Source organism: Leucopleurus acutus, assembly GCF_964270905.1.
Source record: "Leucopleurus acutus genome assembly, chromosome: 1".
NCBI classification, from domain to species: Eukaryota; Metazoa; Chordata; class Mammalia; order Artiodactyla; family Delphinidae; genus Leucopleurus; species Leucopleurus acutus.
This window is the reverse complement of record NC_139142.1, coordinates 21,389,070-21,405,627: the sequence shown is the minus strand read 5'-3', so window position 1 is coordinate 21,405,627 and position 16,558 is coordinate 21,389,070. Positions and strand designations below refer to the sequence as shown.

Below are 16,558 nucleotides of genomic sequence, written 5' to 3'. Positions count from 1 at the left end.
TGTCTTGTTTCTTTTGTACAGTCGGCCTTTTTGCATCCAAGGATGAGAAAGAGCGGATATGGAGCACAGACTGTATTCATTATATTACGTCATTTTACACAAGGGACTTGAGCATCTGCAGATTTTGGTATCCACAGGGGCTCCTGTGGTCCCTGCAGATACCAAGGGATGACTGTATTCCCAAGGTCACGGGGCACAGTGATTGGTCTATATTAGGTTGCCAGTACTTGATTAATAGCCCACCCAATTTGAAGTTCAGAAACAAGAAAAGCACAGCACCTGCTCAATCTAGTCCTTCTTTTCTTGGGACTCATGTTCCATATGAGAGACTTGGGGCTGTTCTTTCAGACCTGCCCAAAGAAGGCTTTTCTTAGACTTTTCAAACTGTAAGGCAAAGTATCAAGAAGGTCCTCAATCTTTGAAAAGCTGGATTTGTTTGTTTTTTCAAATAAAGCTAATTGTGGTGTAACAATACAATAAAACACTACTCACCAATAGAAAGGAATGAATTTATGCAACATGGATGAATCCCAAATAATAATGTTGAGTGAAAGAAGCCAAATTACAGAACCTACTGTATGATTCCATTTATACAAGATTCTTAAAATCTCAAGCGAATCTTTCTAGGTAGAGTAGTGGGTGCCTGGGGCAGGAGATGGGGGGGTAGTGAGAAAGGAGGATTACAAACAGATAGCAGGAACTTTCGGTGGCAGATACGTTCATTATCTTGATTCTAGCGATGGCTTCACGGATGTAGACATGTTTCAAAGCTCATCACACTGTACCCTTTAAAAGTGTTTCGTTTATTGTGTGTCTATTATACCTCAATAAAGCTGGAGGAAAAACATAATGGTCTACAGATCTTAAACAGGGTCCCTATAATCAGGGGAGATAAACACTACAGATTTCTATACGTTTTGTGGCACAGCCTCTTGTGTTCATGAACATTTGTGTTCTCTGCTTTCCAGGCATGTAACGAGGCCACATTTTCCAGCCTCTTTGACAGGAAGGCATGGCCAGGCCCTGCCTTCTGGCCAACAGATTGTGCACGTCCACTTCCCACCCACCACCTGAACAGAGGAGACTCTGGGCACAGCAATGGGTCCCTGAACTCTGGAGCACAGCACCCTGTCGCCACCCTGCACTCACAGTCGCGTGGATGAGAAATAAACTTGAACTGTGCTAATCCACTGAAATCTTGGAGTTGTTAAAGCAGTTAGCCGCCTATGTATAATTTATATAAGGACATTATATAAATTATTTCAATATTATTAATATCAATATATAATATAAAGTATATTAAATATATACGAGGTATAATATAAAGTATTGATATGTCATTAGCATCTGTATTTTGCAATACATATTCATACGTTAATTGGTATATTAATATGCCTAATACTGATATTAGTATTGGTAGTAGAACAGAGGACAAATCATTGAAAATTGATAAGCCTTAGTTTCCTCCTCTGTGAAAAGGCAGGATATTTTTCTCCTTATCTCACAGGCTATAATAAAGAGTGAATAAAATTATGTATGTATTTGAAAGCTTTTTGAAAACAAGTGTGTTTTTACCTACAATAGAATTACCTTCACTGCCATTAAAAATGTCCATATTTGATATCCTTAGGCCAAGTTCATAGTATTACTTCCAGCAAGGACCAGATGGCTTTTCTTTGTTCCAACTCAGAAAGACTCTCAGCTCTAGCAAGTGCCTCATATTTGATATAATCTGAGCAGACATGACCTGCAAACCATTCATAGGGATAATTCTTCCTGGTACAAGATGGGAAATGGATAGGTAGATACATTCAAATGTAAATTCACAAATAATGGATACCTTTAAAAATAAAAATACTATCTGCTCTTCTTCACATTAGGGACTTTATTTATATTCTCCCATTTTATAAATTTTTTACCAAGATGTGGCCCTGAATTCTATTTCTGGAAGGTCACAAAGAGAGTGAAGCAAGGTAGATGTATTGATAACCCAAACCATCACTACTGGAAAAGGAGCCTCAAAGCGCACTGAATGTTAGCAATTCAGGAACGGAAACGCGAGCAACTGGGAGTGCAGAGGGCACATACCTGCCCAGTCACAGAACTCCAGTCAACTCCCGGGATTTCATCCAGGCTCTTCTGGGTAGCACTACCATACATACGATAACAAAAAGTTCTGCCAATACCATATTTAAAGATATACAGATATATTTTGTTTTTTACAGATTGAAGGTGTGTGGTGACCCTGAATCTAGCAAGTCTATCGGCGCCATTTTTTCCAATAGCATTTGCTCATTTCATGTCTCTGTGTCACGTTTTGGTAGTTCTTACAATATCTCGAACTTTTTTATTATTACATTTGTCATGGTGATCTGTGATCAGTGATTTTTGAAGTTACTATTATAACTGTGGTAGAAAGGGCAAGAGAACTAGAATTAGAAGTGGAGCCTGAAGATGTCACTGAATTGCTGCAATCTCATAATAAAACCTTAACAGATGAGGAGTTGCTTCCTACAGATGAGCAAAGAAAGTGGTTTCTTGAGATGGAAACTACTCTTGGTGAAGATGCTGTGAAGACGGTTGAAATGACAACACATTTGCGATAATGTACTTAATGACAACAGCATTCAGAATACTGCATAAATTTAGTTGATAAAGCAGTGGCAGGGTTTGAGAGGACTGACTCCCGTTTTGAAAGAAGTTCTAGTGGGTAAAATGCTATCAAACAGCACTGCATGCTGCAGAGAAATCATTCCTGAAAGGAAGAGTCAACCAACGTAGCGGACTTCATGGCTGTCTTGCTTTCAGAAGTTGCCACAGCAACCCATCCTTCAGCAACCACCATCCTGATCAGTCAGCATCAAGGCAAGACCCTCCACCAGCAAAAAGATCACAATTCACTGAAGGCTCAGATGATGGTTCGCATTTTTTAGCAACAAAGCTTTTTTTAAATTTTATTTATTTATTTTTGGCTGCGTTGGGTCTTTGTTGCTGCACGCAGGCTTTCTCTAGTTGTCACGAGCGGGGGCTACTGTTGGTTGCAGTGCACAGGCTTCTCATTGCAGTGGCTTCTCTTGTTGCAGAGCACAGGCTCTAGGTGCTCGGGCTTCAGTAATTGTGGCACATGGGCTCAGTCGTTGTGGCTCGTGGGCTCTAGAGCGCAGGCTCGGTAGTTGTGGCACACAGACTCAGTTCCTCGGTGGCATGTGGGATCTTCCTGGACCAGGGCTCGAACCCATGTCCCCTGCATTGGCAGGCAGACTCTTAACCACTGCACCACCAGGGAAGCCTCCAGAGGATTTTTAAATTAAGGTATCTATCTTGTTTTTTAGACATAATGCTATTGCACACATAACATACTAGAGTGTGAACATAACTTTTATATGTACTGGGAAACCAAACACTTTGCCTGACTCGCTTTATTGCAATATTCACTTTGTTGCAGTAGTCTGGAAGGGAAGCTGAAATGTCTCTGAGGTCTGTCTGTACAATCTTCTTTCCTTAGACACCAGTACTGAGGGTTTAAGGAAGGATGACAAAATCCTGGAGTTGAAAACAAAGATTAACAGCTCCCAACTGGTTGCTTTCTAAATGCGTAGTGCAAGCAGCAGACACTTCAGTGTAAGGGAGGTGGGGGGACTGGATTGAAATATGCCAAAGTGGAAAATGCCTCCACAGTCCCAGCATCCTCTTTGGGAAAAGGACAATTACTTGGCAAAGGGAAAGCAGCAAGTCTCCCGGGATACATTCCGGCTCAAACTAATAATGTGTTGCTTGAGGCAACCAATTTGTCCAAACAAACCAATTCTGAAGAGGAGGAGGGGCGAGGCACCTCATGAAAGTAAACCTGGCATGGGCTCCCTACCCCCATCCAGCCCTCCCCCTCCCTCCACCCTCCCTCCCTCCTCTTCTCAGGGAAGCTTTTCTTCCTGATTCTAATTCTGCAGAAAAATGCCATAGACACAAGTGGTTTCACAAAGCATGCTGAGTGAGCCCACCCTTCAGTCAATGAGAACAGAAAGAATAAAAGAAACTGCCTTTCTGTAAAGACAGTTTACAGAAACTAGCCAAGGACATAAAGGAGAACCTCTTCGGAGTTCCACTTGGCCGTTTTTCCACAACTTAAAAGAATTCTCCTCCCATGGACTAAGTCCTAGCTCTAAAACATGAGGAATTCTGAAAACCGCATTATATCGCTATCATCATAATGACTACTCCTTATTTTATTCCAGAAACTTTATGTTCCAGGTCTCACTGAACCCTCAAAATAAACCTGCAAGCTCAGTATTATCACTATTATTTCCATTCTACAGTTGAGGAGACTAAAGGTCACTGAGGTTAAATAATCTGCCGAATGTCACAGAGCAGGGGAGTAGCAGGAGTGAGTGGTCTTTGGTCTGTCAAACTCAGAAGATCATGACTTTCCATCACTCTATATCTACTTCCTGCAAAGAGTAAGCAACTAGCATCATGCCAGCGAAAAATCACAAGTATATGACAGCAATGTTTGAAACAATGGCCTCCCCCACAAAGCAAACAGGCCAGCACTCAACCCCCAAACAAACAGGCCAGCCCCCAAACAAACACATATAGCACAGAAGAAATTTTAAAATGCTCTAGTAACATATTTAATTTTCTAAGTGGAAGTATTTTCATTCTCACCGAGCTGAGGTCCCTGTGCTATACATCATGTTCCCACTAGCTATCTATCTTACACATGGTAATGTATTTATGTCAAGCCTAATCTTCCAATTTGTCCCGCCCTCCCCTTCCCACCCTGTGTCCACATGTCCGTCCTCTTAAACTCCGCCCTGCAGGACTGGGTGCAGTGAAGTGGTCCTTGCAGAGAGCTCAGCCACAGGACGGGCAGAGCTGCACAGCATCAACAAGCCTGGACATCAATCCTAATTCTGTCCCTTAACTAATGTGTGGCTCTGGGCATTGGTGTTGTCATCTATAAAAGGAAGATCATAACACTACAAAGAACACCACAGAAAGTAATGAATAAAAGGCACTACGGTTGTCACCTCCTCTTCAGGACTAGTGCATTAGCAATTCTAAAAGGAACTTGCAAAATCTCTGGTTGGAGGTCACAGGTTTTTTTATTAAGTACTTCTAAAACATCTAGTTTAGATAATCTGTATGGAGCACAGCATCTTAAACTCTACCACTCTTTCTCATATTTTGGTCTACATAGATGGTTCAATAATCACAAGGACCTATTTCAGTATCACAGAAAAGCTTTCCCCAAATCACCTTCTTTGCACTCTCTGAGCTAAATAAATAGGAAAGGAAAATATGGCTGCTTTGGTCAAAGAATATATAGGGTAAGTTAAATTCTGAGATACTCAGACAGAGAGAGAACCCCCCCACTGCACCCACACACATACGTCAATTGTTTTTTAGAAAATTTAAAAGACTATAGTAAAACCCAAATAAGAACAGGAAAACAAAATGAATGGACATGACTGGATAAATGGCTAACATGTGAAAACACAGGAAAAAAGTCTTATTTACACACTGGCTGCACCTATCTGTTCCCTTTTAGTTCTTCCCTGTCATGAAGTTACATTTCAATTAGCAAATACACTTAAGCCTAGATAACTGGAGAACAGGATTGGGAACAAGGGTCTTCTAGCCCTATATCAGAATAGTTAATTTATTCCACAAATATCCACTGCGTAAGTTCAACGTGCCAGGCAGTGTTCTGGGAATATAAAATGAATATGATGTGGTTCCTGCTTCCAAGAAGGCCTCAGTGTAGTGGGGACTCCTGAACAAGTCACTTGACCCAATGAGATAAACTCATGAGCGAGGTTTGTACATAGCTCCCGGGATGCAGAGGAAGCAGCGCTGGGCCCCCAGAAGGTTCTCTATAACTGCTGCCCACAACTCACTGCATTCACAAACACCAGCCTCTCATTACCAGGCACCAGGCAGGGAAACTGAGGAGAGAGGCTTGGACTGAATCCCAACACTACCCTTTCAGTTGTGTGACTTTGGCCAAATCATTTAATCTCCTTAGCTGTGTTTCTGCTTCTACAAAATGGGGTAGTAATATCTACTCTTAAGATTATGAAGATTAAATGTGTACGTGCATGTGTGTAACACATTCCTAGCATACAGTAGATGTTCCATAGCTAAAAACTATTTTTTAAGTTATATATAATGATCCTTTTAACAGCAAAAATTTGTAGGTTATCCGTTCTTCATAGACAGATGTCATACACTCACTCTTTTCTGTATTTGCAATGACTGGCAAAATACCAGTTTTACTCAATAAAAATTTGTGTTTCTGAGAAACTTTTGAACCTCTTTGAAAAGAAATTTTCAAAGAGAGCAATCATTAGAGTTTTAAAATACTGATTTAAATCCAAAATGTAGGGCTTCCCTGGTGGCGCAGTGGTTGAGAGTCCGCCTGCCGATGCAGGGGACACGGGTTCGTGCCCTGGTCCGGGAGGATCCCACGTGCCGCGGAGCGTCTAGGCCCGTGGGCCATGGCCGCTGAGCCTGCGCTCCGCAACAGGAGAGGCCACAGCAGTGAAAGGCCCGCGTACCGCAAAAAAAAAAAAAAAATCCAAAATGTGCAACTTAATGGGAACAAGAATATCAAGGATCCTGGGGCATCCTAATAACAGAAATGGGGCCAAATTTCTATTTGTTAATGAAAGAGAAAAAGATGTAATTTGTTTCAAAAATATGTTCTACTGTTCTTCGATTTTGAGGAGGGCACTATTACTCAGGAGGGATACAAATTATCACTGAAATTCATAGTTAGGCAAAAGAATTTTTAAAATAAGTTAGCTCATTTTGTTTTCCAAGCAAAATATATTCAAGGTGAAAAAGAATCATAAAATACAAATGTGCCTTAAGAATAACAAGAATCCCTGTAGCCCCATCATGCACAATGATAATCACTGTTTACTGGGAATCTGGGCCCCCGGTCTAGTGTTCTACCAGCTGCAGCAGGATTACGACAAAACGGGCAACAGAGAAACGTGTTACATCTTATAAAGAGGCACACAGCCCCGCTGATGTTCTCATTCTATCCTTAACCAGTCATGACAACAGAAACTTTCTAAGCATATAAAAAGTGCTTGTCACAAAAACTGAACTCCCGAGTCCATAGGTTTCTACCCATCATAAACACTTGTTTCTGAGGGGGGAAAAAAAAAAAAAAAGAGGCCCAAATCCCTGGGGATCTCCTACTGCTCTGGCAGAATTCCATTGTGATCAGTTAAATGCAAATAAATCAAGAACATCTGGTCTACATTTGTTTTAAAGCCCACGAGGGTTTAAATACAAAGAACGTTTGGCAAAATGTATTCCTGAGTCTATTGAATTAGAACTTTTAAAAAAGGCCAAGAGGTATATAGCAGAGCATGAGACAAAGTAGAGCTACCTTTGTAAATCCAGGAAAGTTTGGCAAAATATTTCTTTCTGGTTTCTCTGGTTTCCCAACACTTTAGCAATGGCATGCACTTCCAACTCAAATTTGCTAATTTGTGTATGTTTGGGTTTCTATACCTTGAGATCTGACCAGGTAACCAGATAGGCACTATGGGTTAATGAAAGACTAAAATGATTTGTAGATGTATATAAATATATATATGTGTGTATGTGTATATAAATATATGTGTGTGTGTGTGTGTATATATATATATATACACACACATATAAATATAAATTATACATATACATAGATACATACATAAATACCATATCATTTCAGGACTTTTCAAAATCTTTAATAAGCTAATACATGTTACGAATCTTCAGCAAAGGTGGCAGGGGGACTTCCCTGGTGGTCCAGTGGTTATGAATCCGCCTTCCAATGCAGGGGACATGGGTTCGATCCCTGGTCAGGGAACTAAGATTCATTCCCACATGCTGCATGGCAACTAAGCCTGTGCCCCACAACTACTGAGCCCATGTGCCGCAACTAGAGAGCCCGCATGCCGCAAACTACAGAGCCCATGCGCCACAACTACAGAGCCCACGTGCTCTGGAAACCTCGTGCCACAACCAGAGAGAAGCCCTCACACCACAACGAAGAGCCTGCACACAGCAACGAAAGATCCCGTGTGCCGCAACTAAGACCTGACGCAGCCGAAAATTAAAAAATAAAATAAATACTTTTTAAAAAAACAAAGGTGGCAGGTCATGACCTAACTCGTTGGCCCCAGCATCCTGGCTTTTCTTAGGCGGCTGCATGGGACACACTTGGGAGAAATGCTGGACTCTTAAACCCAAATGGGATACAGATGTCTGGGATGCAGGTGACTCTCACCACCTGGAATCCCACTCCTTTCATGCAAGGATCCATTCAACAGACAACTATTAAACACCTGCTATGTGCTTCACCCAGCATCAAGTCTCTCAGTTTGCATATACACCTGAGCATTGTCATCCCACAGGTAAACCGACAACTTTCTTATGCATAAAAGAAACCCAGGGGCTTCCCTGGTGGCGCAGTGGTTGAGAGTCCGCCTGCCGATGAAGGGGACACGGGTTCGTGCCCCGGTCCGGGAAGATTCCGCATGCCACAGAGCGGCTGGGCCCATGAGCCATGGCCGCTGAGCCTGCGTGTCCGGAGCCTGTGCAACCAAAATGGAGGCCCACTACTTAACAGCAGCTTGTGCTACTGTAAACATTTTTGTGTTTTCTCTTCTCTTGGTTGCAATGGACTTCCAAGGCAGAAGGCTTATTTTTATTCCTTCGACCCTCTTACCATTTATCAACTCAGGTAAAACTACAGAGTTGTTTTACAGAGCTACTGTATGTGATGACAGGGTGTGCCTGTCATCTAGGGAAAGGGGACCCTGGGGAGACAGGGGGTGCTATTAGGGATCTTGCCTAGTCCCACTTTTGCCATTTGCACTGGAAAGCCGAACCCCAGAGCAAACCTCTACACTGCTCTCCAGCTCTGCCCACACCCCGTGATTTAACCAAGGTGAGGGGATTGGGGATTTGTTTGCCTTCCTCCTGCTAATTATCCCCTTAGTGAGAAAACGAGAAGAAAGTGTAGGCTGATCACAGAGTCCTTCCCTGCACAATTATGCTGGGAATCGGGATTGCCCTGTGGGGATGCCAGCTTCTTGCAGGACTCCTGCCGCAAAGGACAGCGAGGAGGTATGGCTTGCTGTGGCCTCGTACAGAGCAACAGAGCCAGGCAGACAGGCCGGGCCTGGGCCACCATAATCCCGCTCCACACAGGAGATGAATCGCGGAGCATCTGCCCCAGCCGCATCCGCAGGGAAACCCCTGGGCTGGCGGGGCAACTTCTCTTCACTCTCTTCTTCCCTCCGCAATGCTAAAGGACATGGGGGTTGAGAGTGGGCAGATAAATGACAGAAGTCTCCCCAAGGAAGGTCCTCCCAAGGACCCCAAGCCCTCAGCACAGGAACCCATCATCCTGAAACCCCGCAGCGTCTCTCCACTTACCCCGGCTCCCTGCTGAGGACCGCGAAGCCCCTCTCTGATCCCATCCCACAACGCATATGGTTTACAGTCCTCTTTGGGGCAATAAAGGAGTAGGCAATAATTACCCTCATTTCCCATGCTAAAGGGAAATAAGGCACAGGGCTATTCAATTAGGATTGTTTTTTTTACTCCTAGGGCGCTGTACGAAGCACCTCTGCACACACCCTGTCGCCCTGCCTGTGCAGGGGTGCCCAGCCCCATTTCACAGATGAGGAAGAGAAGCTCCAGGGAGGGGAGACAGAGGTGGATGAGAATCTGCTCCCCAGCCTGAGGGATTCAGTTTACCCTGACTGCAACATCCAGCCTCAAAGTAGGGCTCTTCCAGAGGCTGGCCAGTGCCACAGGCCCGGGGCTGGGCAGAGGATGGGTAGCCACCTGGCTGGGGGCACTTTTCCATGTTCATCAATTTCTTTGAAGCTCTCAATAGCTCAACTGAAAGCATCTGTAAATTCCCCATTGCTGGGGTAGATGGGTAAGTGCCATAGGCTTCGAAAATACTTGGTCGTCCTCCTAAACCTTGTTTTTCCTTATCTTCCTTCTATCCTGGGACCCAGGATAAATTAAAGGCTTTTCAAAGCCAGAACTCCACGCTGTTGGCACCGGTCAGGTATATATATGTATTTCCTCTATACCTATCTGTACAGCAGGTCTGGAAGGTAACAGCAAACTGATAACATGATGACTCTGGCACTGCCAGGTTTGGGAGCCACTGGAAAAGGCTTTGGAACTTTAACTAAGACACAGATTTGTCCATTCCTTAGCGGTGTTCTCTTAGACAAGTCTCTTAACCTTCTACAGACTCAGGGTCAACTAGGATATGAGAATGATGCCTGCCAGCAGGATTCTTGTAAAGGCAGAGATAATCCACATCTGACACACAGCACACACTCAGTAAGTCCTGGCTATGATTATTACTACTTCTGCAAAAGAGGACGGTTGCTAGAAGGCCATACATCTAGCCTCCCTATAGCTGCAGAAACCGCCTCCTGCTGAAGGAGGGAACCGAGAGCATCACTCATCATTCTCTAGTCCTGGTTTTGCATTTGTGTCTCTGGAGTGACCCCAGCCTGCAGGACATTTAGTTCCTGGTAGGGACCAAAGTGTGTTGGCTATTCTCCATTTGCTTCACCACCACCCCTCACTCCAAAGCCATTCTCCACCTCTCTACACCTGCTCTGTGGCCTGGTGGCTGACTGCTGTGGGCTGCCTCACCAGGGCTCCATGCCCTTTGGTTTCCGACAAGATCTGCTGATGCGAGGACCAACACAAGATCTGGGTAGTTATTCTCCCCACTTTGCCAAGTCTCTGGCAGTGGTGTTGTTCTTTCTATAGCCATAGCACCTGTGGGGCAGCCCCTCTTCCATGAATCTAGGTCTTGTTGCCTCTGTAAGCAGTTCTTTCATTAAACTCTCTTCAGATAAACCCCTCTGAGGGCACCATCTGCTTCCTGCTAGGACCCTGACCAAAACAACACAGGGCAGGAGGCTTTCTCAATGAAAAGGGAGATACTAAACATAATTATAAGCTTTGGGGACAGCTTAACAATGTCCAGTTCAGGCTACGACTCTGATCTTCATCATTTGAACCTCTAGGAATTAAAGCAATTTTCACCTAAGTAAAGAGGCCACCGAAAAGAACAGCCTGAGCCTAGAGATCTTGACTTTTGCTGCAGTGAGGAGCCCACCTCTACTTCTCTAAAGCAGTAAGAACCCTGGGGCAGGAGAGAGAAGAAATCACATCCTTGACGATCATTCATTCTGTGTCAGGCATTATGTTAAGATGTTGTACATAAACTGTCTCACTTGGAGTGAGTAATAATTTGGCTGAGGTAAGAACTATTATTACAGCCATTTTTCAGATGAGGAAACTGAGTCGTAAAGATACTAAGAATCTTGCCCAAGGTCACAATGGCAGAAGGAGGATCTGAACCTGAGCAGTCTGACTCCAGCGTCTGTGTGCTCTTAGCCTCCTCCACGGGAAGGCTTGGCAAAGAGGTTGAGGGCAAGGAGATGCAAACGGGAGGCAAGCACCGCCTCTCTTCCTCACCACCTCAGCTTATGACTTCCCATCCACAAGATGCTCCCATCCATGAAATGCTCCCCAGCGTGGAGAGGGGGGTATGAGGGCATATTTCAACTGCTGATCAAGATCATCCGTCACAGAGCATCAACCAGAACTGAGTGTGTCAGTGCAAACAAAATGCAATAAAGAACTGTGGCTTGTGAAGAGAGAGAGAGAGACCATCGTAAACTAGGATTCCTTGCAATATTATCAAATACCAAACCAAATCCTGTCTGAACCCTTTAGTCTGCAAGAGGGATCACTCTTACTTGTAGAACCTCCCAGTAGCACACACCGTGAGGACAAATGTTACCCAAATTTGAAAAATGATCCAGAGACAAATTCCTAAAGCACACCTTTGAGAAGGAAAAACAGATATTGTTGGACACACTGGGTAAATTCATCTTCAGAGAAACCATCAGTAACTCTATCATTTTCAAAGGAAAGCAATCCCTTGGGCCAAATAACCAAAACACTAACCACACACAACATCTTTCCAATGCTGCCCTAAACCCAACCCATAATACAGTGCTTGCTGACAGGCCCATATTCTACCTGCAAAGCCAGCCAGCATTCCACCCTACACCTACCGGAAATGTAATAAATGAGAACATGGGATGTTATACACTGGTGCATAGCTCAATCCAGGCACAACAGAAAAAACAGAACTGCAAAATGATCTGTACTCTGGACACAGTGGCTGCATCCTGATTCTCATCCCACTTCACATAACATTTCCTTTTTCTCTGCTTAAATGTAACCTCCCTCTTGCTGAATAGGGAAGGTGCGTGGGTGTGGGTGGTAGGATGAAAGATTCAGCTTTGTTCATATTACACATAGTTCGGTTAACCAAGAAGAAAATAAATTGACAGGGAACCGTACTTGTACAGAACAGTCAGAAAACAGCCCCTTAAGATACACTGTCAAATGGTTTCCCAGTATTGATAACCTTGCCAACCAACCAGCCAATCTGTGTGCATGTTTTTTCCCAGTGCAATTTTGAACCACTCAGGATTCTAGCTTTTTGACTGGATGACTATGCCTGAACTCATTCTGCAAACAAAGCTGGCTGCAGAGATTTGATGAGTGGCAACAGGTCACCAAAAGTGATTTGCAGAGCCCTCTGGCTTGGGGCTCCATCTTACCAGTCGAGTCGGCCCTGGAAGCCAGGCCACTCTGCTCCTCAGCACTGATGAGCTGCAGGCCTGTGTACGAAGGGCCAAAACTAGGACTACTGGTGTCTTCAGAATGTGTGGTCCAGCTGCTCTCGGAGGGCAGAGGGCATCTCCTCAGGGAGCTGAAGGAAGGGCACGTCCAGCAGGGCATGGTCAATGATATGGCTGGGGACAGACGGAAAACCAAAAACATACAGTATAAATAGTTGTACTTTGTTTATCTTTAGTGCTTGTCTGACTTTGATGTTATGAAAGTCAGACAAGCACTAAAACAACACAAGCACTATGAAATCTCAACAGCCGTACAAGGCAAGGAAGTGTCACTCATGATATAGACAGGGAAAACTAATTGACTGAGACCCCAGTCAGTGAGTGAGTCAGTATCAAAACCGGTACTACAATTAAGGTCTAATGACCCTCAAATCAAAGGTAAGCTCACCAAAGAATATGAGTGATTTTAGGCTCTCCTTTTTTTTTCTTTTTTGGCTGCATTGGGTCTTTGTTGCTGCCCATGGGCTTTCTCTAGTTGTGGCGAACGGGGGCTACTCTTTGTTGCGGTGCGTGGGCTTCTCATTGCAGTGGCTTCTCTTCTTGCGGAGCACGGACTATAGGCGCGCAGGCTCAGTAGTTGTGGCACACAGGCTTAGTTGCTCCGCAGCATGTGGGATCTCCCCAGACCAGGGCTCAAACCTGTGTCCCCTGCATTGGCAGGAGGATTCTTAACCACTGTGCCACCTGCGAAGTCCCTAGGCTCTACTTTTATTTCTAAACCTAGGTTTCGGTTTCATTCAGACCTAAACTACATGCAGTTTTACCCTTACCCTTACATTTCCTCCATTTTTAGTGGCACACCAACACTCTCCAGAAAACTTACCAATTTGCACTGCAAAATTAGAGCTAAACTGGATTAAGGGATAAGAATGTGAATATAGATGTATTTGCATATGAATGTGATATGTCTCCACTTGCCTTGAGTTTGACTGTAACTGGAGAATCTGTAGACTTTTACATATACAAATTCAGATCTACTAGGACTGCTGACCTGGCATACAATGAAAAATATCTTTAAGGGGGAAGTGCACAGGGCTTGGCTTTATCTCTGTAACCTTGAGCACCAAATTTAGCAAAAAACACTTCGGAAAGTTTCTTTTTTTAAAATCAAGTTTCCTAACGTTCCTAATTTGTCTTTGGTTAATTGCCTATCACATGGTTTCTCCACCGTGTTGCATAAGAATCTGATCGCAAATTTACTGACAAGTACTGAAAACAAGTGCTGAAAAGAGTGTGGACAGGGAAGGAAGAATTTTAAAAAAAGAAAGAAACTAGCAATTATTGAGTACCCATGAAATGTCAGACACTCGGACAAATGTTATCTCATCTTGCCCATGGGTCCTGAGAGTTAGACAGTGGTCTTCCTTTACACAGGGGGTAACAGACTCAAAGAGGTTAAGTAGCTTGTCCAAAAACATAGAGTCAGTCAGGCCTCCTGGCTGGAGAATCGAAATTATGGTGTTGGGTTCAGAAACAGGAAGAGATACTGAGATTTAAGAGGAAAATGAATAAATAAATAGCAATATCTGTGACATGGTGTAAATATGAAACTACAGAGAATTTTCATTTTATTTTCTTAGGCATTTATAAAACATAGAGATCTTTTCTCTATCTGGAATGCTTATGGCTCACACCCCATTTTCTGTAAAAATGTGACTTTCTCCTGAGCTATTCTCTCCAAAGATGCAAGTCCCCTTCTCTGCTTTATTTCTCCTTAACGTTATCTCTAACAGCCTATATGTCCCATGTCTTCCTCGCTAGAATTCAAGCTCCTTGGGGGCAAGGATTTTGGTTCATTATTGTTCACTCTTCTGCCCTGAAGGCCAGAAGGATTTGCTACCCCAAAATATGCCTTTTTGGCATAAGGATTATTTTAGGTTTATTATATTTTAGAAACAGCTGATGAGGGAGAAGCTCTGAAAACTCGGTGAAAGTTACCCTATTGTAAGGGACATTTACATTTATAAGGGAAATCTCCATTTGTAAAGCTGTCTCTCTGTACCAGGAATAGGAGGAGGTCCAAATCTCTAGAGACCCTTTACCAGCAGAGAAGGCCTGGACTTAAATCTGCAAAACAACCTTACCCTTGTTTACCAGGGTAACCTGGTAACTTACCCAAACTGGCCTATTCCCTCCCCCAACATCCTCTTTTGTCTTTAGCTAGTATTTAAGGTGGTGGCTTGGGACATTTCAGGGAGTTATTCATTTTTTTTCTGGGTACCTCCCATGTATATAGGAGTATACATGTTTATTAAACTTCTGGGGAGCTGCTCAGAGCTACGTCCCAGGGACTTGGGACTGCAGGCAGCAGTGTGGCAGACAGGGTCTTGGTGCTCCAGCTGGGTGTCAGGCCTGTGCCGCTGAAGTGGGACAGCCGAGTTCAGGACAGTAGTCCACCAGAGACCTCCTGGCTTCACATAATATCAAACGGGGAAAGCTCTCCCAGAGATCTCCATCTCAACGCTAAGACCCAACTCCACTCAATGACCAGCAAGCTACAGTGCTGGACACCCTATGCCAAACAACTAGCAAGACAGGAACACAACCACACCCATTAGCAGAGAGGCTGCCTAAAATCATAAGGTCACAGACACTCCAAAACACACCAATGGATGCGGTCCTGCCCACCAGAAAGACAAGATCCAGCCTCATCCACCAGAACACAGGCACGAGTCCCCTCCACCAGGAATCCTACACAACCCACTGAACCAACCTCACCCACTGGGGGCAGACACCAAAAACAATGGGAACTACAAACCTGCAGCCTGCGAAAAGGAGACCCCAAACACAGTAAGTTAAGCAAAATGAGAAGACAGAGAAAAACACAGCAGAGGAAGGAGCAAGGTAAAAACCCACCAGGGGCTTCCCTGGTGGCGCAGTGGTCGAGAGTCCACCTGCCGATGCAGGAGACACGGGTTCATGCCCCGGTCCGGGAGGATCTCACGTGCCGCGGAGCGGCTGGGCCTGTGAGCCACGGCCACTGAGCCTGCACGTCCGGAGGCTGTGCTCCGCAACGGAGAGGCCACAACAGTGAGAGGCCCGCGTACCACAAAAACAAAAAACAAAAAACAATCAGACCTAACAAATGAAGAGGAAATAGGCAGTCTAACTGAAAAAGAATTCAGAGTAATGATAGTAAAGATGATCCAAAATCTTGGATATAAAATGGAAAAAATACAAGAAATGTTTAAAAAGGATCTAGAAGAACTAACGAGGAAACAAACAATGATGAAAAACACAATAAATGAAATTAAAAATTCTCTAGAAGGAATCAATAGGGGAATAACAGATAAATGACCTAGAAGATATAAGAGTGGAAATAACTACCACAGAGCAGAATAAACAATGAAAAGAATTGAGGACAGTCTCAGAGACCTCTGGGACAACATTAAATGCACCAACATTTGAATTATAGCGGTCCCAGAAGAAGAAGAGAAAAAGAAAGGAACTGAGAAAATATTTGAAGAGATTATAGTTGAAAACTTCCCTAATTCGGTAAAATAAATAGTCAATCAAGTCCAGGAAGCACAGAGAGTCCCATACAGGATAAATTCAAGGAGAAACAGGCCAACACACATATTAATCAAACTATCAAAAATTAAAATACAAAGAAAAAATATTAAAAGCAGCAAAGGAAAAACAACAAACAACATACAAAGGAATCACCATAAGGTTAGCAGCTGATCTTTCAGCAGGAACTGTGCAAGCCAGAAGGGAGTGGCAGGACATATTTAAAGTGATAAAAGGGGAAAACTTACAACCAAAATTACTCTACCCACCAAGGATCT

General features: G+C 43.8%; 1 protein-coding gene across 1 annotated transcript in view; it reads right to left on the bottom strand.

Annotated features, from left to right (window-relative positions):
• Positions 1-16,558, bottom strand: part of STON2 (stonin 2) — a 147,870-nt gene that overhangs the window by 73,105 nt on the left and 58,207 nt on the right. The window contains exon 4 of the mRNA XM_082846227.1: positions 12,690-12,884. Coding sequence (XP_082702353.1) covers positions 12,690-12,884 — 195 coding nt within the window. The remainder of the gene's footprint in view (positions 1-12,689; positions 12,885-16,558) is intronic.